At 48.0% G+C, this 25,223-nt stretch overlaps 1 protein-coding gene across 1 annotated transcript in view; it reads left to right on the forward strand.

Moving 5' to 3' along the window:
• The window catches only part of RECK (reversion inducing cysteine rich protein with kazal motifs), a 118,931-nt gene that overhangs the window by 23,989 nt on the left and 69,719 nt on the right, over nt 1-25,223 (forward strand). The window contains exon 5 of the mRNA XM_090049344.1: nt 14,244-14,329. Within this exon, the coding sequence (XP_089905470.1) occupies nt 14,244-14,329 (86 nt within the window). The remainder of the gene's footprint in view (nt 1-14,243; nt 14,330-25,223) is intronic.

Consider the following 25,223-nt stretch of genomic DNA (forward strand, 5'->3'; position numbering starts at 1 on the left):
AGAAAATGGGATCCGCTGAGGTTTTCCTGCCTTAGTTTTCCCTCCTAAGATTCCTCAATTTCATTATGTCTAACAAAACTGCTTTGTTGCTGAAGCACCCCCTTTTGGCATGTACAATACTGCAGAACGCCCATATTTCTTTTCCCTTCCTCAGCCCCAAAATCCGTGTTTTTTTTTCCCCCACAATTAAAATGAAGTGCCACTATATATCTATATCTGTGTGTGCACGCACTCACACACAGAGGCAATGTTTATTGATATATTTACAATTTCAAAACAATTTGGAAGCCTGCCAGTGCCTCAATCACTATAATAAAATAAATGCTAAATACCTATAAATGTTGGTGTTTGATTTTGGGGTTTTTCTCATGTAAATCCAGAGCTCTCCCTGCCCCCTTCCTTTGCTTACCAGGACATGGATCCAGCTGTGGCTGTCCCCTTCCACTGCTTTGTGGTGCTGAGCAGCCCTGATTATACCAGTGTCCTGCTGGTGCCCCTCACTTCTCGCCCCCTCCAGCCGCCACAGCTATGGGGCCAGGGGCCTGGGTCCACAGCTCCCTGCCCTCCACTACAGCAGTGCCTGAGCCCTGGCTGCTGCACATGGGAGGCAGTGGCTGCCGTGGCAAAGCTCGGCTTCCCCTCCCCCATGGGCAGCACAGATGGAGCAAATTCTGGGGGAGGTGTGGACTGTCCTCTGTGGGCTCAGGCTGCCTACCCTGCTGTCCTCTCCCCAGGCCCTCCACAGCCCAGCAGGCGGGACCTGGCACAGCAGACTGAGGTGGGGAGGCTCGTTGCTGCTGCTGGGAGCTCTGTGCAGCCATGGTGAGGTGCTCCCTGCCCACCTGGCAGCAGCAGGGGGCACAACTCTGCACCACCACCCCTAGTGCTGCCGGTGGGCAGGGGGTGCTTTGACGTGGCAGCATGGGGCTCCAGGCAGTAGCATCCAGCTTCCCTGTCTGGTCCCACCCACTGGTTTGTGGAGGCCCTGCGGGGAGGGCAGCAGGGTGGGGAATCTGAACATACAGAAGGCAGCCCATCTCCACCCCGTGCACAGATATGGGGGCATGTGCCCCACATGGCCCCCCAGCAGTGCGCAGGGAGCCAGCCCCCTGCCCCCCAGATGAGCTCCCGCAGCTCCATTCCGCTCCCTGCCCAGGCTCTGTGGCCACACCACTCTGGGTGGGCAGCATCCCCAGCTTCTGCCCTACCCAACTCCATCCTTCACTATGGGGACCTCAATCCCCTGCCCTCTGCCCCGACTTACCTGCAGGAAGCTGTGGGACCAGCTCTCCAGGCTGCCTGGGGGCCATGTGCATGTGTACGTATGCATGTGCACATGGCATCTCTTGCCTGACTGCCCTCCTTCTGCTCCCCCCAGCCCCTTGTGAGCTGGAACTCTGCCAGCCTGCAAGGGGAAACCTGCCTTTTTCTGCATGTTTCTCTTTAAAATGAGAAAACCTGGGTTTTACTGCATTTTTCCATGCCAAATAGAAAATCCGGATCCCTGATCATTACACAGTGGAAGTGCTTACAATTGCAACACATTTTTCCATTTATTCCACTTAATGTACACACTCCTTAAAAGTCCTGCACAAGGTATATTGACACGCATACCCCAGTTCTGGTGTCTCCCACCTCTCCCAGGGCTGCCCTTCCATCCTCTTTGTGAAACCGCTGCACCAGCTCAGGCTCAGAATTCCTTCTTCAGCAGAGGCAGGGGCATCCTTTTTTGTTGGGCCGGTCAGTCAGTCGGCCAGACTCTCTGCCCTCTTGCCTCTCAGCCATCTCCAGTTTGGAAAATTCATTGCGTTTCCGCCATCCCACATTATTTCCCTGGCCCTCAAATCCTTTCTGGAACAGGGGAAGTCAGCAAGTGAATCCTTCTGCTGTTCTCTTGCTTTTCCAGCTGTTCGGGTTTGGTTTGGTGACATGGGGAATGCAAGTCCCTCTGCTGCCTTGTTGGCTTTAAGCCTTTTGGCTCAGTAAGGTCTGTAGGCAGTTCTTTCAGCTGCATCCTTAGCTTTCTCCAAGGAACACATACAGCTCTGGGAATTTCCCATTGATCACACCTATCTCCCTTTTTCTCTAGTTGTCCTGGATGCTTTCTTTGTCTCTTAAGTCTATCTGGGAAGCCCCAGGCCTGCCACAGAGGAACAGAACCTACTGTATTCAAAGGTGTTAATCTTCTGGGGCCATGAGGATTTTTTTTTTGTAGTTTAATGTTTGAGTGTAATGCATGGGTAGAACATGATTAAATCAGGAAGCACAACACTGCCATTGGTACACTATAACCCTGAGCTGCTAAATTCCTGGTTTAATGCTTTGTCTATGATATTGACATTCACCTTTGCAGAGTACCTTAAGTTATTTGAATGAAATAAAACTATTTCATACCCAGTCCAGAAGCCATGGTCAACTTTTAAATTTAACTTTCTTGAAACTCGAGTAGTACGTGGTCGGTGGCAGATGTTACTCTCAATTTTAGCTACAGAATGATTGCAGAACACTTACATTCTTACATTCAAGAAAAGAATGCATGCTGCATTAGAAGTTGTATTAATATAGTAAAGTGCCATAGTTTGAAGTCTCTTAATGTGGAAACCCGGGCTAAACAAATGCTGCTAAATTGTCTGACTTCACATGTGAAACCTTGGGAAGTCTCCGTTGTATTCAAGCCTCCTCTTTTTTGAAGGCTTGGAAAAATCTCATTGCATCTGTATATTGTGGATAGCCTGGGCTGCAAAACATCTTTTCAGAGGAGTGAAGTGTTTTGTTTTTTTTCTCTAGTATCCCAAACTTGGTGTCTAGACAGAAAATTTCTCTACAACAGAAATTTGAATTGTTTTCCTGTAACATATGGCACTGTTTTGTGGGATTTGGGGCAGCTGCTTTAAGAATATCTAAGTGACTCAGTTGCCTTGGATATTTCACGGAAGTTATAGCTGACCTTTTCTCCTCGGTTCCCTTACCTTCACAAGCTGATTGGTAAAATCCAGATAGAATCAATGCTGTAGTGTTTTCTTTGCTTTGTTTTAGAGGGTCTCTCTCTCTCTTAGAAGTGTAAAACAGTCTGTAGATATTTGTGTTTTTCCTAAATATTGCTATCCAAGAAGGATAGTTGAAGGGTATCCTTCTTCCTTAATGTACTGGCACTGACAACCTAATACATTAACTAATTTGAGATGTATAGCATAAACTTTCATAAACAGAAGGCTTCTGCTTATGAAAACTTATGTGTACAAAGTGCAAATCTACCCATTTTTCTGCCTGGCTTGAAGCTAATACAGCTATATCTACCTCTTTCTAACCTAAAACATGACAGGTTAACTCGGGGGTCTAAAGTAACTGATACTATTCTCCAGTCTGATGTTCACTTGGTAGTCTTGTCATGTCTTATAACAGATTGGAGGTGGGGGAGAGTAATTCTTAAATGTATGAACTCTTAATATTTATAATTTCAGTGTTCTTTAATTTAGACTTGACAAGTAAATCTTTATCTTTTAACATTAAATTATTTATTATTTGGTCTGGTTAGGTATAATACTTCCCATGGGAACTTTGAAAACCTCCCTTTCAACCTGTGACCTCTAAGGCCACTGAAAGACATTTATTTAAAGGCATGGTGGGATCTGATCCATGATCCCAACAGTTGCACCACTTTCCATGCTGCACTTGTGCCGCAGGACATGCGATTTTGGGATTGGGTATTAGATCTCATCCACGCCTTACTTTGTGACTTAATAATCATGATCCTAAGCTTGCCCTGCAAGAGCAAGTTGAGTGTCAGATGCCCACTATCAGCTGATTGTCACTTGGGCTAGGGACCAAACTGGGGTCTCAAACCAGCCCCAGCGTAGTCCCTGACTCAAGTTGACAATCAGTTAATTGTGAAAATCCCAGCTGAGCAGCACATACAGTTTTTATTCATCTGAGTGCTGCAGCCTAAGCCTGGGATCCTCACGTGCTACGATGAGAGTGTAGCCCAACTGGGTGGCACAGGTAGGATTTACAGGCCCTGGCACACAAGGACCCTGAGATTTGGGAGCCTCTCTGTGATTGTGGGGCCCAGTTATGTTGGGGTCTTTACAAAATGTGCGTGGAGCTGGGCTGCATCCATATTTGCTTCTCAAGCAAATCCCAGGATGTCATTCTTCCGTTGTACTTGGTGAGGCCACAGCTGGAGTACTGCGTCTGGTTTTGGGCTCCACAATTCAAAAAGGAGGTGGAAAAGCTTGAGAGAGTCCAGAGAAGAGCCACGAGTGTGATCGGAGGTCAGGAAAACAGACCTTACGATGACAGGCTGAGATCTATGGGGCTCTTTAGCCTGGAAAAGTGCAGGCTCAGAGGTGATCTGATGACCACCTATAAGTTTATCAGGGGTGACCACCAAGATCTGGGGGAACGATTGTTCACTGGAGTGCCCCAGGGGATGACAAGGTCGAATGGTTATAAATTCCTCCTTGACAGTTTCAGGCTGGACATAAAGAAGAATTTCTTCATTGTCTGAGCCTCTGAGGTCTGGAATAGCCTGCCACCGGAAGTGGTTCAAGCACCTACATTGATTGCCTTCAAAAGAAATTTGGATGCTTATCTTGCTGCCTCTCGGGCAGGGGGCTGGACTCAATGATCTTCTAAGGTTCCTTCCAGCCCTAATATCTATGAAATCTATGAAAGCTCCCAGACTACTGCACCAGGCAGCACAGTTTGTGGGGGAGGTGAGCAGCTAACAGTGGCAAAAGAACAGGTTGGGGACTATTTGGAAAATCTGGATGTATACATGTCCATGGGGCTGGATGTGATACACCTGAGAGTGCTGAGGGAGTTGGCTTACGTGATTGCAGAGCTGCTGCCCATTATCTTTGAAAACTCATGGTGTTTGGGAGAGGTCCTGGATGATTGGAAAAGGGCAAATATAGTGCCCATCTTTAAGAAAGGGAAGAAGGAGGATCTGGGGAACTAGAAACCAGTCATCCTCACCTCTGTCCCTGGAAAAATCAGGGAGCCAGGTCCTCAAGGAATCCATTTCTAAGCACCTGGAGGAGAAGGTGATTAGGAATAGTCATCATGCATTCACTAAGGGCATGTTGTGTCTGACCAACCTGATCTGATGAGATGACTGGCTCTGTGGATGTGATATGCCTTGAATTCAGCAAGGCCTTTGATACAGTCTCCCACAACATTCTCACAGGCAAGCTAAGGAAGTATGGGCTGGATGAATGGACTATAAAGTGGATATAAAACTGGCTGGATCGTTGGGCTTTGAGGATAGTAATAAATGGCTCAATATTTAGTTGGCCTCAAGTGGATTGCCCTAGGGGTCTGTCCTGAGGCTGGTTTTGTTCTGTATTTCTATCAGTGAGTTGGAAGATGGGATGGAGTGCACCTTCAGGAAGCTTGCAAATGGCACCAGGCTGGGGGAAGTAGTAGGTACACTGGAGGGTAGAGCTAGGATTCAGAGAGACCTAGAGAAATTGGAGGATTGGACCAAAAGAAATATCATGAGGTTCAATAAGGACAAGTACAAAGCTCTGCACTTAGGATGGAACAATCCGATGCACTGGTACAGTCAGAGGACCAACTGGCTGGGCAGCAGCCGTACAGAAAAGGACCTGAGGGCTACAGTGGACAAGAAGCTGAATATAAGCCAACAGTGTGTCCCTGTTAGGAAGAAGACTAACAGCATACTGGACTGCATTAGTGCATGGTTGCCAGCAGGCCAAGAGAAATGATTATTCCCCTCTGTTCAGCACTCTGTTCGGTAAGGCCAATATCTGGAGTACTCTACCCAGTTTTGGGTCCTGCACTATAGAAAGGATGTGGACAAATTGAAGAAGGTTTAGTGGAAGGCAACAGAAATGGTTAGGGGGCTAGGGCAGATGACTTATAAGGAGAGATCCTAGTTTTCTCTGCTTTTAAAAATCGCAATTTCTCTGATGGGGGGGGAAAAAACCACCCACCCCTCTTTAAATCCCCCAAATCTGTGTTTTCCTGCAATTAAAATGAACACACCCACCCACCCAGCTCCCTACCCTGCTGCCCTCCCCCTGGGGGCTTCTGCAGCCCAGCAGGCGAGACCTGGCACAGGGGAGTGGAGACCTGGCACAGGGGAGTGGAGCGGGTCATTGTTGCTGCTGGAAGCCCCATGCCACCTGTGCTGCCATGGAGAGGTGCTCCCTTACCCTTTCAGCAGCAGTACGGCTGTGGCGTGGAGTTGTGCCCTCTGCTGCTTCCAGGCAGATGGGAATGCCTTGCTGTGGTGGCATGACTGGTGTGGGGCTTCCAGTGGTGAAGCCGCTCCACACTCTCCCACTGGCTCCCACCTACTGTGCCATCGAGGCCCCTTGGGGAGGGCAGTAGGGCATGGAGCCCCAATCCTTCCCTACCCTGCACACAAATCTGGGGGTGCATGTGTTCCCTCATTTCCCCCCTCCCCAAGAGTGTGTGCAGCAGCGAGGAGCTAGCCCCTTCCCTCCCCCCCCCCCGGGTGAGCTGCCTGTGGCTCCCTCTTGCTCCTTCAGCTTGGCCATGCATTCCTACCCAGGTCCCGTGCACCTCTCTGGCTGGGCAGTAGCCCCTGCCCTACTCCCTCACCATGGGGGCCTCTATCAGGTCCCCCCCACCCCCCCCCCCACAGTTTTACCTGCAGGCAGCTGGGGGAGCTGCTCTATACCGCTGCCTAGTTTTATTGCCTGCCATGTGCATGTGTGCATACACACACATGTACCTGGAACCTCCTGTGTCCCTCTCTGCCCAGCCCTAAGTGGCCCTTGCAGGCTGGAACTCTGCCAGCTTGCAAGGAGAAACTCGTGGTTTCCCACACGTTTCTCCTTTCAAGGAGAAAATTGACGTTTTTCCCATGGCAAATAGAAAATCTGGATCTCTGCTTATGAGGGGAGGCTGGAGGAACTGGGTTCATTTACTAGGGAGAATAGAAGACTGAGGGGGGATTTAATAGCAGCCTTCAACTACCTGAAAGGGGGTTCCAAAGAGTATGGAACTAGACTGTTCTTACTGGTGGCAGATGACAGAACAAGCAATAATGGTTTCCAAGTTGCAGCAGGGGAAATTTAGGTTAGATATAAGGAAAAAACTTGTTTAGTAGGAGGGTAGTAAAGTGCTGGAACAGGTTACCCAGAGAGGTTGTGGACTTCTCTATCTTTGGAAGTTTTTGAGAGCTGGATAGACAATGCCTTGTTTGGGATGATCTAGGTGGGGATGGTCCTGCTATGAGCAGGAGGTTGGACTAAATAACCTCCTGAGGTCCCTTCCAACCCTAATTTTCTATGATTCTGGGGCCTCTGGGCACTGGGGATGTGAAAAAACTACGCAGGCAGCCCAGCTGAACATACGGTTTCTAAAAGTCTGGGATGTAATGAGCTGAAGACTAGGGACATGCTCCTTGATGTTGGCCTTACTTGCCCCTTCCCATCTGCCTTGGAATCAGGTGGAGGCCCAGGGTACAGGAACCCTTTCTGCCCCAGCCCAATTGACTTATGTCCCTGGGGCTCCCATGCTGGATCCTGACACTCAGCTGAGCCTTGGGATCTGTTGTGGACCAGTCCCAACCTGCTACACATTCTGTTGAAGGAAAATGAGCCACAAAGTTGTTATACATGACATGTGGAATAACTTAGTAGGTCATTTACTGTATCATTGTGCCACAAATTGACTTCAATGTGTGACCAGGTTACTAGTTAAGGTATGAGTAACCGTTTAATTGCCTCTATAATATAATGTGTCAGGGCCCCTCTATATGTGCTGGTAAAAGCATGATGGGATCTAGTGCATAATCCACACAATCACACCCGCCATACCGAATGTGGGATTGCATATTAGATCCCATGGTGCTTTATTGTCTTGCAGGGGGAGTCCGATTCTGCTCTCCTCCTGTATCAGCAAGAAGCAGGTTTTGGCATTCTCAGCAGTGCCCCATGGCTGCTGGGATGAGAGGAGTACCTGAGTCTTCCTGGGAGCGGGATATAAATCTAAATAATAATAGCAATAATAAGATTGCATAGTATCCTGGAAGAATGTTTAGTGAGTTGACTGTATTAAGGTACCCTTTTCTCCTCCTTTTTTTTTTCTTTTATTGTTCCATTTATTTCTTCAGCCTACTTTCGATTCCACCTTAACGAAGAATTAATTTGATTTAACTTTTATCCTGCCTCTTCAAAAAAGAGCAAATGCCTCTGATTTGTGTCTGACATTAACTTCTCTGTCAAATACATATTAGAGGTGCTTGCTGTTATTTCTAGAAGCCAAAACTGGAAAGACAAACAATTCTTGTTTTTTACCTCTGAATGCTAGAAACTGCAATGAGAGAGGAGCAGAGGGGAAGACTCTGGAAATGCCCTGTTTCCCCTCATCTCTTCAGCAGCCACACCCTGCCACTGTGTGTGAGAGAGGATGCTGGGCTAGATGGACCAAATAAATGACATTTCTTATGTTCTCTCTTGGGGAGATTAACTAGCCAGCCCTTCTCTTGCCTCTGTAGAGGGCTAGTTAGGGGGATTTGAGCCCCATTGTCTTTTTAGTTACACAGCTTGGTCAGTTGACCTATAGAAACGTGGTGCCTGACTGATCTCTGCAAGTGTCCACCTCAGTGTTTACATGCAAGAGATTTTCAAACAGTATAATTAGCACCATAGCTCCGATTATGTAATTCTTTAATGTATCCTAAATTTTCACATTTGTGCAGAACACTTTTATTTCTATCCCGGTCCAGTAAAATCTCCATAGCAATTACAGTAATTGCTTCTAATAGAAAATGAATAATATGACAATATTTGTGGTTTTTAGCTGTCTTTTAAATGTAACATACATTAGAACTTGGATAGTTTTTATTTGGGTGGTTGGTTCATAACTTGCTTAGTTTGCAACAGGTTGCCAAATTAAAGATGAGCCACTCAGCTGTTTGCTGTGGCTTTTGCTTCAAAGGGTGCTGCTTCTCCACACAGCTGGAGCTAGTCAGCACTCCTGCATAACTCACCAGAAAAGCAGTGGCTTTTGAAATATAAGCTGCAATAAATAGCCAGAGCACCCATGATTGCCTACACAGCTGTTTGCTCTGGCTGTATACCCCTGGCTAGTTTGCAAACCCTTTTTTTCACAGGAGGATAGGGACCCTAATCCATAAACTATCAAGGTTCTACTGTAGCAGCTGCAAACAAGAAAGAACCAGCCAGCAGCTGTAACCAGCTAATCCCCTGTAGATGACTGATTCAGAAACCATGGTTTAGGTGCATATTTCAGCACGTTTCATATAATTTACCCTAGTAAAAGGCTTAGAAATTGTCTGACTGATGTGTCTGGAAATACCAAATCAATTTGTGTGCCGTTGTAACCATAACACCACAATGCTGTATGGAGACGGGCAGGAGATTTTCTTTAGAAAATCACCTGCCAGTTTGCTGCAACACAATTTTTAGCCCTCAGAATTTTTTCCTGATTGATCAACAGCTATTTCCCTGTTTTGCTGCTTAAATTGAACTCATTTCCTTCTCTGCCTTACTAAAATTGTTTATATTTTTAAATACATACTTCTGATGATCTTCTCAAACATCTAGTGAAACTGATCATTTGCTGCTGCAAGCATTCTGCATAAGCAATTGTCCTATGAAATTTATGATGAATATAGCATGTAGCTAATCCTGTGAATAACTGTAGATGGATGTTTAGCTCATTTGAGCATTCATTTATACAAGCAAGTAGTGGAGAAACATCTGCTATATTTACTCTTTCAACATAAATGTTATACTTTATTGATAAAATATTTTGTGTATATGAGTATAATACATCTTTTATTATATTTAGACATTCATTACAAGTTGTTAGTATATAGTTGACACCATTTTATAGCCATTTATTGATGGCTCTTAATCATCAAAGAACAAACAAAATCCCTGCTCCCATTGTGTGAAATAGAGTGAGGGAAGTAACTGAGGGTGGAAAATGAAGTGGCATGCAGAGGTGATGGAGAAGAAAGAAGAGTGTGTTTAAACTACTCTTTTCCCAAATGCTAACCTATCTTTTCTGCAGCACTTTCTGCAGCACTTTGTGGCCCTTGAAACATCTCTTAATTAACTGCTAAGAATTGACTATGTCAACCAAGATTGAACAGGAGGAGCAATCCAAAGGGCCTTCGAAAAGATGCATTAATTTACAAGGGTTTTTATAAATACTATATCTTCTCTTATTTCTGGTAATTGGTAATTTAGTTCCTACAGGGAAGCTATAGTTTGTAAAAATCTTACTGGTTTAATTCTTTTCTTAAGAAAAAGAATATAACAATATGTCGCAGGGCACTTTCGCGCCCTGCTCCTAAGGAGGCTCAACCCTGGGAGGGGGAGATGTGTAGCAGGGCACTAGGGTGCCTACTACTGGCATTGATAATAGGGCTTGGCTGCCAATCAGCAGGGCAGCACAGCTGAAGGTTCCTTAGGCAACAGATTAGGTCAGCTGACTGAAAGGGGGCAGGGCCTGGCCGTTATAAGCAGCCAGGCTGAGGCCAGAAGGCAGTTCCCCTCTGACAGGATGAGAGGCAGGAGCTCTGCTGCGGAGCAGCGCAAGGCAGAGCTGCCTGAGCACTTGAGCACCCGCGTGCTGATGAGATGGAGAGGCCTCTGACAGGGAGGCTCGATGGAGAGCCAGGGTGGCACGGAACATTATAGCTGGTAGGCTGATTTTGGGTTACCGCCGGTTGGCATGGCTTTGAGTTTGGTTTTGATGGTGATTGTGTAACATCGGAGGATCGGGTGAGGCTGTAGGGGAAGGAGGAGGCCTCAGGGGAGCACCCCAGCAGAATGGGGGCAGTTCCTGGTGGTGCAGAGGGTGCTGTGTTTCAGGGTGTGCCCAGGGAAGGCACAGCGATTGGTGCCAGAGCTGGCACTGTGGATGAGGCACGGCGTTTTGGGGTGTCCTGACCCCAGCCCCAGTGGGGTGACCGCAGGAGGAATTAGAGGGGTGTCCTGACCCCAGCCCAGTGGGGGGGGCACTATCGGAAGTAAAGCCCAGTGGGGTATACGACCCAGAAGAAGGGTCAGAGGGCCAGGCATGGCTACGGGCCACCTGAGGCCCAAGCGTGGGAAGCTTGTGAGTGGGGTCCGGGGGGCGGGGGTGAGAGCGCGAAGGCCCGGTGGGGGGGGGCAAGAGCGCGAAGGCCCAGAGCGGCTGTGAATACGGGAATAGGGAGCCCAGGTAGGGCAGAGGTTCAAAGGCCCCGGAGAAGGGCGGGCGCACGATTAGAAGCCCAGAGGGGGCACGTATATTGGGAAGGCCCCAGAGGGGGGGCACGCACATCAGAGAGGCCCCAGAGAGGGCACCGGAGAGGCCCTGGAAAGGGCAAGCATAAGATTAGAGCGTCTGGTGAAGACGAGGATACGGGAGAGGCCCCAGACAAGGGTGAATCGAGTGGGAATCCCCTGGAAGGGGCGAGGGCGAGGGCAAGGGTAAAGAGCCTAGAAGGGCAGGGCGCGCGAGCAAGAACCTGGAGAGGGCAGGGCGCACGGGTAAAGGCCTGGAGAGGGCACGTATATCAGAGAGGCCCCGGAGAGGGTATGTATACCGGAGAGGCCCTGGGGAGTACACTTACATAGAGACACACGAACATCCGGAACACCGGCGAGGCATGGTATTGGGGGCGGAAGAAGCCATGCGACGCCCTAGGGTGGGTGCACCAAGAGATATCCGTATAGGGCAAGAGCACCGGGTCCGAGAAGCCCAGGAAAGGCAGCCTCCCATTAATATTACATAAACAGCAAAGACGTGGCGGGCGAGACAAGGGTGCTGGAAGGGCAACGTGGCATGGTAGGGACGCAGGAGAGGTCACAGCCATTCCTGAGCCTGGCCCCGTGGCACAATATAATACATTTTAGACTTCGTAAAGGTGCATGGCTGTTCAACCAATGTGTCTGTAGACCTTTACAGTTTCTGAAGTAGCTACAGCTAAGTTATTCTTTTGTAATGATGTCTTCTTTGCAAATCTTCATGAATGAAAATCTTCATAAATCTTCAGATTGAGGGAAGTAATTATTTCCCTCTGTTCTGCACTGGTGAGGCCACATCTGGAGTACTGTGTCAGTTTTGGGCCCCCACACTATAGAAAGAATATGGATAAATTGGAGGGAGTCCAGCGGAGGGCAACAAAGATGGGTAGGGGGCTGGGTCACATGACTTCTGCAGAGAGGTGGAGTGAACTGGGCTTATTTAGTCTGCAGAAGAAAAGACTGAGGCAGGATTTGATAGCTGTCTTTAACTACCTGCAGGCTGGTTGCATAGAGGGATGGAGGTAATCTGTTCTCAGTGGTGACAGAAGACAGAACAAGGAGCAATAGTGTCAAGTTGCAGCAAGAGAGGTTTAGGTTGGATGTTAGGAAAAACTTTCTCACTATGAAGGTGGTGAAGCACTGGACCAGGTTACCTGGAGAGATGGTAGAATCTTCATCCTTGGAGGTTTTTAAGGCCTGGCTTGACAGAACCCTGACTGGAATGATTTAATTGGGGATGGTCCTGCTTTGAACAGGGGGTTGGATGAGATGACCTCCTGAGGTTCCTCCCAACCCATATTTTCTACGATTTTAGAGAGGCTGATTGCAGGAGAGAGGAGAAGAGATTGTGGAATAAATTAGAAAAGAGAATTGTTTTGTTAAGATATTCCATTTCTTTTTCTCATTTCTTTCTATAAAATAAGTGAGGCATAGAAGCCAATATTGGCAGGGGTGTGGGAAGGAGGGGTTGGAGCAACGAAAGGAAAAGATCAGACTTTCTGAAATCAATTCAGAGAAAGATGCATTAACCTTATAGGGAGGAAGGAGGAGTGGAATGAAGAGCAAGAGAGTTATTATTGATAGAGGTGCACTGATACATTGGTCCCATATCACATCGGCACTGATATTAGGAAAATTGATAGTATTGGCAATTGTTTTTTTTTTTTTGGTTGATGGTAGCCGATAATGTCGCCAATAAATGCCTTGTGTATGTGTGTAGCTGCAGCACAGCACACAGGCTGCCAGGAGTGCACCTTGGCAGTGTGGAGAGCAGCTGGTAAGTCTGTTGTGAGGGAAGGGGTGTGGGGAGTGGGGGGTGAGTGAGACCCCAGCAGTGAGGGAGGGAGTGGGGCTGGGACAGGGGCAGCCACTGCACAGCCAAGGTGGGACATGGAATGGAGTTGCAAGTGGCTCATCCAGGGGGTGTGGGGAGCGGGTGGTGGCTCCTGTTGCTGCACACACCCTGGGAGGGCAGGGGGGCACATACCCCCATATCTCATGGCAGGCTGCTGCTGCGGACTGGGGCGGTGCTGAGTTCTTCCCAACATGGGGCTGGCCCGGATTGCACTCGGGGTGGGCAGCAGTGGTGCTGAGAGGGGGGGTAAGTTTTGGGGTGGTTGCAGCTGCTCCCCCCACCATAGGACCCTTCCCAATACTGCTGCTGCCCACCCTGAGTGCAGCCCAGCCCCCCCGCCGGGAATAGCTCAGCCCCGGCCCGCAGCAGCAGCCTGTCCTCACCTCACATACAGATCCGAAGGCACATGCCCTTCCGGGGTGCACGTTGCCCCTCCCATGGTCCTCAGATGAGCTGCAGCTCCATCCCATGCTCTGCCCTGTCTATACAGCCTCTGCCCCAGCCCCACTGGTTCCCCGCAACAGACTTACCAGCCCGATACTGCTCTCCAAGCTGCTCACCTGCATATCAGCAAGCAGATCGGTTTTGGACGATGTGGCTCATTAAAAATCAGCCATTGGTATTGGCTCAAAAAATCTCTATTGGTGTACCCCTCATAATTGACAGAATTCTTTTAAACTTTATTAACTGAAATATGACCCTATTAATGCCCCAAATAATGTCCATCTTAAAAGAAGACAAGATCTTTGAAAAGATAGGTGTATTTATTTTTAATTACCTTCCTTCCCGGCTATTAAGGCTCAGTCCTTCTGTCAGCTGAATAACTTTTTGAGTCCTGATAATACTTTTCACAAGGGTATTGCTTGGCTTAATTCACTGTAAATATTGTATAGGTGTTTGAAGAGCAATGTAATTGTAAATTAGCATGCTTATTAAGCCTTTGTCCTCTTGTGGTCCTTCACGTTCCAAAAAGTTTGACTTGTAATTTAGAAAGATATCATTGGCACATAGCTGTGGGTATTTGCTTTATCATGTCTGAGAAGCAACTTAATTGTGGGTGTGTGGGGGGGTTATAGTATGGATACTTTTATTACCATAATACATGGTGTAATTTTATTTTAAAGGTGTTTTGAAAAAGTCTGATGGTTGGGTTGGCTTAGGTTGCTGTGAACTAGCCATTGCTGTGGAATGTCGACAGGCATGTAAACAGGTAAGGCTTTCTAATTTTCTTCCATCTTTAATATGTATGTTATTGAACAATATAGCATGTAAAAAGCAAAAGTAAAAATAAATTAACTTAATTATTTTAAGACTTATTTAATTTTGAGGAAATATTGCAAAAATCCTTTTTAAAAATGCTAACTAGATCAAGAATTAATCTGCGTACCCAACTGTCATGTTTTGGTCATTGAAGCTTTTCTTTTTAAAAAGTGAGATCTTGCACTGTACCACATGAAGAAATATGCAACAGCTTTTAGTTCTGTTTTTGGAAATGTAAGTAACAGGTTAGAGGTTAGAGAGATGTAGCTTGAATCACTTATTAATTGGAATTGCCGATTTGAAATAACTGAAAAAGCATCCTGTAGCTAGGTGCTAGTGATGCTGACCCCACGGTTAAGGAGTCTGTTGACAAATAGGAGGTTAAATAGCTCAGGCAGTAGAGATGGAGTGGTAGTGATGCAAAAAAATGCACAAAACAACAAGAAGCAATTGGAGTTTTGCATGCTCTCTTCAAGCCTACCCTTCTTGCTCTGGGTCTGATTACTGACACTGAGGAGAAAGGCAGGCTAGAGGTTTGACCCGCTTTGGACCCTGAAGGTCATAACTGCTCCTGACTACTGTTTTGGACTCAAAATTCATGCTTCCTACCTAAGTTTCATAGATTTCATGGACATTAGGGCTGGAAGGGACCTCGGGAGATCATCGAGTCCAGCCCCCTGCCCAAAGGGCAGGAAGTCAGCTGGGGTCGTAGGATCCCAGCAAGATAAGCATCCAATTTACTCTTGAAGGTGTTCAATGTAGGCACTTGAACCACCTCCGCTGGCAGACTGTTCCAGACCTTGGGGGCTCGGACAGTAAAGAAATTCTTCCTTATGTCCAACCTGAAACGGTCTTGCAGGAGTTTGTGACCGTTCGACCTCGTCATCCCTTGGGGCGCTCTGGTGAACAGATGTTCCCCCAGATCCTGGTGTTCACCCCTGATAAACTTATAGGTTGCCATCAGATCCCCCCTGAGCCTGCGCTTTTCCAGGCTAAAGAGTCCCATGGCTCTCAGCCTGTCATCGTAAGATCTGTTTTCCTGACCTCTGATCATGCGCATGGCTCTCCTCTGGACTCTCTCAAGCTTCTCCACATCCTTTTTGAATTGTGGAGCCCAAAACTGGACGCAGTACTCCAGCTGCGGCCTCACCGAGGCCGAGTACAAGGGGGAGAACGACGTCCCGGGATTTGCTCGAGAAGCATCTATGGATGCACGCCGGCGTTTTGGTCGCTTTACTAGCCGTAGCATCGCATTGCAGGCTCATGTTCATCTTGTGGTCAATGATGACCCCCAAGTCTTTTTCTTCTGTAGTGCTAACCAACGTAGCACTGCCGAGCCTATAAGGGTGCTGCAGGTTTTTCCTCCCAAGGTGGAGAACCTTGCATTTATCGGTGTTAAACACCATCAGGTTCTCGTCTGCCCATTTGCTGAGCTTGTCCAGGTCAGCCAGGATCACCCGCCTATCTTTGGCGTGGATGCTTTGCCCCAAAGTTTGGTGTCATCTGCGAACTTGGCCAGTCCACTTCTGACTCCAGTGTCCATATCGTTAATGAAGATGTTGAACAGTATGGGTCCAAGGACAGAGCCTTGAGGGACCCCACTGGTCACAGGGCACCACGATGAGTGACTGCCATCAATTACAACCCTCTGGGTCCGACCACAAAGCCAATTTCCCAGCCAGCGGATCGTGGTGGAGCCAAGGCCACAACTGGGCAGTTTGGCCAAGAGGTGATCATGGGATACCAGATCAAAAGCTTTTTTGAAGTCAAGATATATGACATCAATCTCTTCTCCCTTGTCCAGGTGATAGGTCACCTGGTCATAGAAGGAAATGAGATTGGTCAAACAAGACCTACCCGCAACAAACCCATGCTGGGTGTCCCTTAGGATGTTAGCCTGGGCCAGTCCCTCAAGGATGGCCTCCTTAATAAACTTTTCCAAGATCTTCCCCAGGATAGAAGTCAGGCTAATGGGCCTGTAGTTAGCCGGATCCACTCTCCTCCCTTTCTTGAAGATCAGCACCACATTGGCCTTCTTCCAGTCTTCAGGCACTACACCAGAGCGCCAGGAGTTTTCAAAGATCTGTGCCAGGGGCTGGGCTATGACGCTCGCCAGCTCCTTGAGTACCCTGGGGTGCAGATAGTCAGGGCCAGTTGACTTGAAGGTATCCAGCTTCTCAAGGTGTTCCTTCACAAGGTCAGCATTGATGGAGGGTAGGGGATCCCCCTCACCCAGATTTCCAGTTATGTTGGCAGTGTTGTGGTCACTTGTGAAAAGTATGCCTGTTCACACATTTTTAATTAAGGTAGAAGCCTGAGCTGCTGGTTTAAAAAAGAAATTGGGGAGAAAAATGTAATGAATATCCAGAAAGCAACATTAGTGTCCTTTTGCTTCCATGGTATTTAATTTTGCTTAGTATCATTTCTTGCATTACTATAATTATATTTTCAGAATTGAAGGAAATATTTCCCTATTTAAAGAAAATAAAATCAAACTTGAGGGATTCTGCCTTTAGGCTTCTGTCATAGCCATTCCTCCCCCCCCCCACCACCACCAGTGCTTATAGATTCATAGATTCATAGATGCTAGGGTCGGAAGGGACCTCAATAGATCATCGAGTCCGACCCCCTGCATAAGCAGGAAAGAGTGCTGGGCCTACATTACCCCAGCTAGATACACATCCAACCTTCTCTTGAATACCCCCAGGGTAGGGGAGAGCACCACCTCCCTTGGGAGCCCGTTCCAGAGCTTGGCCACTCGAACTGTGAAGAAGTTCCTCCTAATATCTAATCTAAATCTGCTCTCCTCCAGCTTGTGGCCATTATTTCTTGTAACCCCCGGGGGCGCCTTGGTGAATAAATACTCACCAATTCCCTTCTGTGCCCCCCTGACAAACTTATAGGCAGCCACCAGGTCGCCTCTCAACCTTCTCTTGCGGAGGCTGAAAAGGTCCAGTTTCTCTAATCTCTCCTCATAGGGCTTGGCCTGCAGGCCCTTAACCATACGAGTGGCCCTTCTCTGGACCCTCTCCAGGTTATCCGCATCTTTCTTGAAGTGCGGCGCCCAGAATTGCACGCAGTACTCCAGCTGCGGTCTGACCAGCGCCCGATAGAGGGGAAGTATCACCTCCTTGGACTTATTTGTCATGCATCTGCTGATGCACGATAAAGTGCCATTGGCTTTTCTGATGGTTTCATCACACTGCCGACTCATGTTCATCTTGGAGTCTACTAGGACTCCAAGATCCCTTTCCACTTCCGTGCCACCCAGCAGGTCATTTCCTAGGCTGTAGGTGTGCTGGACATTTTTCCTCCCTAGATGCAGCACTTTGCATTTCTCCTTGTTGAACTGCATTCTGTTGTTTTCTGCCCACTTGTCTAACCTGTCCAGGTCTGCTTGCAGCTGTTCCCTGCCCTCCGGCGTGTCCACTTCGCCCCATAGCTTAGTGTCATCTGCAAACTTGGACAGAGTACATTTCACCCCCTCGTCCAAGTCGCTGATGAAGACATTCAAGAGTATCGGTCCAAGCACCGAGCCCTGCGGGACCCCACTGCCCACACTCTTCCAGGTCGAAACCGACCCATCCACCACAACTCTCTGGGTGCGACCCTCCAGCCAATTCTCCACCCACCGGACTGTGCAGTCATCCAAGTCACAGCCCCTTAACTTGTTCACCAGTATGGGGTGGGATACCGTGTCAAAGGCCTTCCTGAAGTCCAAGTATACGACATCCACCCCTCCTCCTGCGTCGAGGCGTTTTGTGACCTGGTCATAAAAAGAGACTAGATTGGTCAGGCACGATCTACCTGCCACGAACCCGTGCTGGTTTCCCCTCAGCATAATTTGTCCTGCCAGGCTCTCACAAATGTGAGCCTTGATGATTGTTTGAAGATTTCCTTTTTCTCTGCGTAGTAAATAATAGTGCTTTCTGTGTGTACAGTTATAGCATCATATTGCCTATCCTTTTTGTTTTGATTAATTTGTTTGATACATTTTTCAGAGTTTGCATTGAACTGGAATGCTAACAGGTTTGACAGGCTTTACTGAAGGGGTGGGCAATTATTTCTGTTGGTTGGCCACTTAAGAAGTTTTGAACTGTCACGGGTCACATACACAGTCTTTTGGAAGCTACTATTTTAAAAAATTATAGATAAAAACCAAATCATATGCTAAAAATCAAACATCTACTATAACATGTTTTACTTCTTTTTTAAAAAAATAGGTTTTTTTGTCTGGATTTATGTTTTTTGAGCAGTATATATAGAGGTGATTTGCATAATATCTCAAAATACTCTTACTCTTGTATACCATGTGTGGGGAGAGGTGGGGAGTGTGTGGGAAAGTGCTGGCTGGGGGGAGGAAGGGGAGTCAGGGGGGCACATACAGTAGAGCTCACCTGGGCAGTGCGGGTGTGGGTTCAGGTGCATGCTGCACCCCCTTCCACCCAATTGAATTGAAAGGATTTGCAATCTTTCAAACAAAAGAGACACAGCACAGAGACCACCTAATAGGGGAGAAGAAGGACATCCTTGATTATCACGTCCCTCTTTAATTTTGTTTTTACTGAACTGAAACATACCTAATTTTTTCAGTCTTTCTTTGTATATGTGACAGGGGGCCGTCCTGGGTCTGGTCATAATATTGGCCTGCCCACCTCTCTAGGACAGTCTGTCCTCCTGCCATGCCTTCGTTGTAATTAAATTGTTTATAGGCAGGAGGCTGCCCATTTTGTACCCTGATGTCAAGGGCATAATACACAGCTCTGACCTCCCTTTTACTGTGTACTCCCATGTCTCTCAGATGGCATCCAAAATCATTTCCACTGTTACTCCCTTGGCCCCATTGCTGGGCTGCACTCGGCCTTAGGCCTAAACTTGGCCTCAGGTGCCCGTAGTCCTGCTTTGGCCACATGCCCCCTCACTGGGGCCTGTACCATAGGTGGCAGAAGGGAGGGGGCTAATGGGGCTTAGCCCTCCCCAAAATGTGGGGCAGTGGTAGGGCTACAAGGCAGCCTGGCTGCAGGCTTCTGGCATCTGCAGCAGGGGTGAGGAAGGGTGTGGGGCTGGGGCAGGCACTGCAGAGCCGGCAGGGCATGGGACGGAGCTGCAAGCAGCTTGTCTGGGGGACGTGACTCTTGCCACTGTGCTCACCTTGGAAAGGCACAGGGTGGAATGAGTGCCCCTGGCTCTGCGTGGGGTGGGCTGTGGCCAGGGTTACTCTGGGCTCTTCCGGGGGGGGAAGGGGGGCACTGGGCTGGGCTGCTCTCAGGGCAGGCAGCACTTGGGGGGGCGGGGGGGAGGTGTGCTGCAGCCAACCCAAAATTCACTGTAACCTCCACCAGCCCCTCTTGGCGCTGCTGCCGCCACCCACCCAGAATGCAGCATGGCCCAACCCCTTCCTTCCCCCCCCCCCGGAACAGCACAGCCCCAGCCCACAGCTGCATCCTGCCCTGTCCTGCACACAGATCTGCCACAAGCAGCCCCACAACACCATCCTCCCCAGGATGGGTGTAGTTTTAAGTCATTCCCCAGGACCACTGCAAGCCTACCTGCCCTTGTCTTTCGCTCCCTCACTGGGCTCCCAGATGTTCTCCCTGGGCTACTCAATCCTGGGCATTCTGTTGCAGCCTTCATCTCATCACAGACCCTCAGTCACTAGAGTGCTGGCCGGCTGACCGCCTATCCTCTCTTTGGCAGTGATGTGTCCCCCCATCAAAGGGACCTTCAGCCTCTTTTAGGCTCTGGCCCTGCCTCCAGGCTAGTCAGGGTGCCAGTAGCTCTTCGCAGCTTTGGCTTGCCTTTTGCGGTGGGCTTACTCGCCCTTCAGCCCTCCAGTCGAGATTCCCTGGCCTCAGTCTCGCAGCAGCTGACCGTCATACTCAGCAGGAGTACCCCCTGGGCCCCACCATTAAGTCATCAACTCTCCAGGCTTGCCTAGAGCCCCAGAGATCTTATGCCTGGCAGCCCTTTACGCCATCTGAGCCCTTATGCCATCTGAGCCCCTGGCCTCAGTCCCAGCCAGTTCTAATCAGGGGCTTGCCTAGCCCCTCAGTAGGCCCACAGTCTAAGCTCCTTTCCTAGGCTGGCCTCACTCTTCCCTAGGTTCATAGCCATTTCCTTAGGGCTTGGGACCGCTCCACTGGGTCCATAGGAACCTTCTCCTTCCCCATAGTTTCTAGCCTTGACCTCCAGAGTGTTTCTGGGAGCAGCAGTACTCCCGCTGGGAGATGTTAGTCCTTCAGCTCCCCAATTGCAACTGCTGGCTCTGCTCCTCAGAGCCTGTTCTTATTCGGAGACTACTTCACCCTGCTCCAATCAGGTGGCCTCCTGGCTATCATGTGACAACCTGATTGGCTTTGTAGTCACATGCTGGCTGCCTCACAGCCTGCTCAGGCCTTTAAAGTGGCAAGCACCCAAAGGTGCACCACCATGGTATAGTTTGCGTTTCCTTCCATTCTGACCAGTTTCTTCATATCCCCAGTTGTGGGGCCCAGAACTAACTTTAGTTGAGTATGGTTAAAATGGTGCTGTGGTGGTCATAGTTCAGGAAATGTATGTTAAAAAAAAATTATTTATTGACCAACAGCATAGTTGTGAGAGATATCGAACAAGCTTTTGGGCACAAACTGCCATTCTCTGTTCCATATCTATCCCAATTATACAGGTGGTCCAATAGAAGATATCAAAAAACAAACAAACCCTTGACTCTAGCTGAAGCCTTACTGATACTTAGCAGAATGGTATTGTCACTTCCCGTGTCTTACTATACATACCATATGTCTTTTGATACAGCTTAAAATTGCTTTGTTTTTTCTTAGCAGCTGCATCACAACACTGACTCATGTTGAGTCTGGGATTCACCAAAACTTCCAGATCCTTCTCAGCAATACCCAGCTGTATTTGTGCATTTGCTTATTCTTCCCTAAGGTGTAGCACCTTGTGTCTGTGTGTGTGAAATTCCATTCTGTCGTTTAGCTTGGACAACTCGGCACCATCATGGCCATTTTGAATCTAATCCTACCAAGTGTTCAGAAGCCCACCCTGTTTCATGTCATCTGCAGACTTGATCAGGAAGTTCTGTCTTCCTGTGTCCAAGTTTTATTACTAAAAGTGTTAAACAGCACCAGACCCAAAACAGGTGTCTGTGGGACCCTCCTGCCATTCTGCTATTGAGCCATTTACGATTACTCTTTTTTTCTAGTTAGTCCACCAGTTGTGTATCCACGTAACAGTAATTCTGTCTAGGCCGCATATCTCTCATTTACTTGCAAGAGTGTCTGTATTAAAAGCCATGCTAAGGTTTGAGTATATTATGTCCACTGCTTCCTCTCATCCATCAAATTACCCTGTCAAATTCCTGTCAAAGACTGAAATCAAATTGCTTTGTTATGATTTTTTTTTAACAAATGTATGTTATTGTATTTATCCACATCCAAGATGACCCTGAACTTAAAATGATCCCCCCAGTCCCATACACAAAATTACAGTCTATGTATGGAAAATTTCTAAATTTGTTATAATTTTCTATGTATAAACCCTAATTATTGGAGGGCCATCTTAAATTTGTCTCTCCCCTCCCCCCCTGCAGTGAGGCAAACAGTTGTAGGGGGAGACAGTAGTGGAGCTGTTACCAGATTTGTCCATCACTTTGGGGTGTGCTCATTTATTAGGGATACGTTTCTCTGGTCTTGGTAATTCTATCAATGTGTTGCTTGTGTGTACTGGTGTTTCTGTACGGAGCTGTATAACTCCCTTCTGCAAATCCTCACTCCCAATGGAGCTATCTTGCAGGACTCAGTTTCAATGGGGCTGGGTTCCTCCAGTCACCAAATCAGTCATACACACATTAATGTGACATGCCTGACCCAGCCGGGTTGATCAGTATGGACAGGTTGACACCCTCATATGCCAAGAATCAGTTCATCAGAGCAACAATAAACTGCAGTCAGACACAAGCACACAGTTAAACAGAATACCTCTGAATCTGGCTGGGTGTCCAGATGATACCCTCATGGGCCAGCATTCAGTTCGTTAGGGCATGTCTGAGCCAAACTGGGTCAGTCAGCCTGTACAAGCTTTATGTGTTTCAAACTCGGCACGTCCCAATCTTTTAGCCTCTTGATGAGCAGACCCCACAGTATTTTTGGGCTTCACGGGGATCTTTAGCTTAGGTAAAAGAAGCGTTGCTGCAGAGCAAGTGGGGAAGGAGAAGTAGTGAAGGAAAAATACACTCAGTTACCACCAGTTTGACTACAAGAGTTATTTATTGCTAAGTATATGAAATATGTAATAGCACTAGTAGTAATAGACATACACAGGAAAAACAAACGCAACAATCACAGTATTATCCTGGTTTCACTAAGTATTTGGGGAAACTTTGCTCAAGCTTAACTAATACAGTTCAAGTTCAGAAATTTAGGCCTAGAGAGAAAAGAGAGAGAGCTGGGATTTCACCAGTCCAAGGCACTCAGGTAGCAAAGCTGACAGGTTAAAGTTCTCAGCACAGCCCTTGAAGGGAGATGATCTGCCTCCTTCAGCCTCTCAAGAAGAAGGTGGGTGGTGTCAGAGACTTCTCTTGAAGTACACACACACATACTTTTGCTGCTTCTTTTACAGATTTTTATACCCTCAGTTCAGCTTCTTTCAAGCATTCTCAATAGTGTAACTCAAATTGTCTCTTCTATTGACAAGGGGTTATCTGGTTTGGAACATCTCAGGAAACTGATTGATAATCAAGAAACATAAGGTTAGGGAGTAACCAGATACTTAGGAGCCAGCTTGGAATTCCTATGGATAGCAGATATACTGATGAGAAATCTCCTGGCTTCTTCAGAAACAGTAGATAGCTTGCAGCATCAAGGTTTTGGATTTTTACTTGTGAACAAGCCTCAGCTTAGCCTGACTTTTCCAGATCTTACTATAGTCTTTTAACAGACTTGAGGCAATTATTGGAGTGTTCATAACCTTTGGGAGAGGAGGACTTCCACCAGTCATCGTGGGAAAAGTATGACAGCACTTGTGGTCAGGGCTCCAACGGGCTGGATGCTGTGGTGAACACTTTACCATTGTTCAAATGTTGCCCATACCCCCTCTGACTCGGTGTCTTTGCCTCAGCTTTCCCTAACCCAGCAAACGAGTTTTAGCCAATTAAGATTAAATAGGCCTCCCGTAGTGGGACCGGGGAATGTATGGCCCAAGATGCCTATTAAACTTACTTCTGCTTAGAGGGGGGTGTGTGTGTGTGTGAGGGGGAAGTCCTTTGTAAATCCAAATTAGAACTGGTCTGATAAATGCTGAGCTGGGTGTGAGTTGATTAGCATTTGGAGCACAGCTTCCCCATCATGCAGTGCTCCTCTGATTCCAGAATTCACTGCAGTCTCTGCCTCAGGCTTTCTGGTCTCCATCTCTCAAGTAAATGAATGGTCATCTGGTTCCATCTCAGATGCAAATGAGACCTAGGGCAGTTGTTTCACTCTTATCACCCCTATCTGGAGGGTTTTAGGTGCGTCTCCCACAGCATTTTAATCAGTTTCTGTTTAGGTAGAGGAGGGGAGGGGGGGATTTTTTGCGAGTCAGACAGTCTGCGTCCTGTGTCGGGGTTCCCCAAGAATTTGAGCTGAGAGGTAACAGAGCAGATGTTATGGGGGGCATTTGGGGGGGAAGTGGGGGAGACCTGTGGGGTGTAAGCAGCTTGACTCCCTGCCCCTTGCTCCCCAACACCTTGCCCCCTTGCCACCTATCCCCCCACTGCTTGCACCCCTGTGCCTGTCCCCTCCCCTGCAGCCTTGGGTCTCCCTTCCGTCATCTTCCCCCACCCCCGTAGCCTCTCTCCCCTCCCTTCTCTTATGCTTGCTCCAGCTTCAGCAGGATTCACCCCTGCTCCAGTATGGAGCATGTTTGTTCCAGCCCTGTAGCAGCAGCAGCAGTATAGTAGCTTCATCCCCTGAACCAGAGCATGGCCTGAGCTGCCATCTTGCATGTGGTGGTGCTACGCTACTACTGCTTGATTGGGCTAGGGCTGGGCCAAGCATATGATTTGTGCCCTAGGTTGGAGCGGGGCCAGGGCCTGTCAGAGCTTGAGAAAAGGTAAGCAGCAGAAGGGTCGGGGGAAGCAACTGGGGGAGTAAAGGCTGCAGGTTGGGGGAAGAAATAGAATTATTTTTGCCAGAGCCCCCGCAAAGATTAACATGGCAAATCGTCCAGTGTGGTATCAAGTGAACTTTAATAGTATCCCCTAGGCAATATTACAGGTTTTCTTCCCATAGTACGACCTGACAGGTGGTTCCTTGGACATTAAACCAGTGACCTTTGCGGATACCAGGCCTCGGGTCCTGCATTGGGTGTGTGGGATTTTAGTTTGTGGCTCCCCACTGTTCGAGCAGGGACCCAGCAGCTGCATCTCTCCTCCCAGGGTCACATCATGCTAACACACATGTTCCTTTGTTTGTCCATCACTTTTATAACTTTTCTCATCCCAAATTGTCCGGTTCCCTGGTACTGTGCCAAGTGTTTCATATATGGTGCACCAGTCTGCTGGCACTGTGCCAGGCACATTCTTTATAAGGATACTGTTGTGCCTTGCTCACTTAGCGCCTAATCACAGCACTCGCGTCTCCTGGTGCCACGGAAGGCGCTCTGTTCAATTTTGTTGCTTGGTTCTGGGAAGGCCTGGACTATGGCTAAAAAGTCTTAGCATAACTCAGTTTGCCTGCTACAAGACTGTGGGGGAGTAGAGGTGGGGGTGTTTGAGGCTGTGGGAAGGGGAAGGTGAGGGACAGATGTCAAATCTTTGCTACGTGATTTTCTTGTTAATTAGCTTATGCTGTACATTAACATAAGCAATT

This window comes from Crocodylus siamensis, chromosome 5, assembly GCF_052110815.1.
Source record: "Crocodylus siamensis isolate JL-2025a chromosome 5, ASM5211081v1, whole genome shotgun sequence".
Lineage (NCBI taxonomy): Eukaryota > Metazoa > Chordata > Crocodylia > Crocodylidae > Crocodylus > Crocodylus siamensis.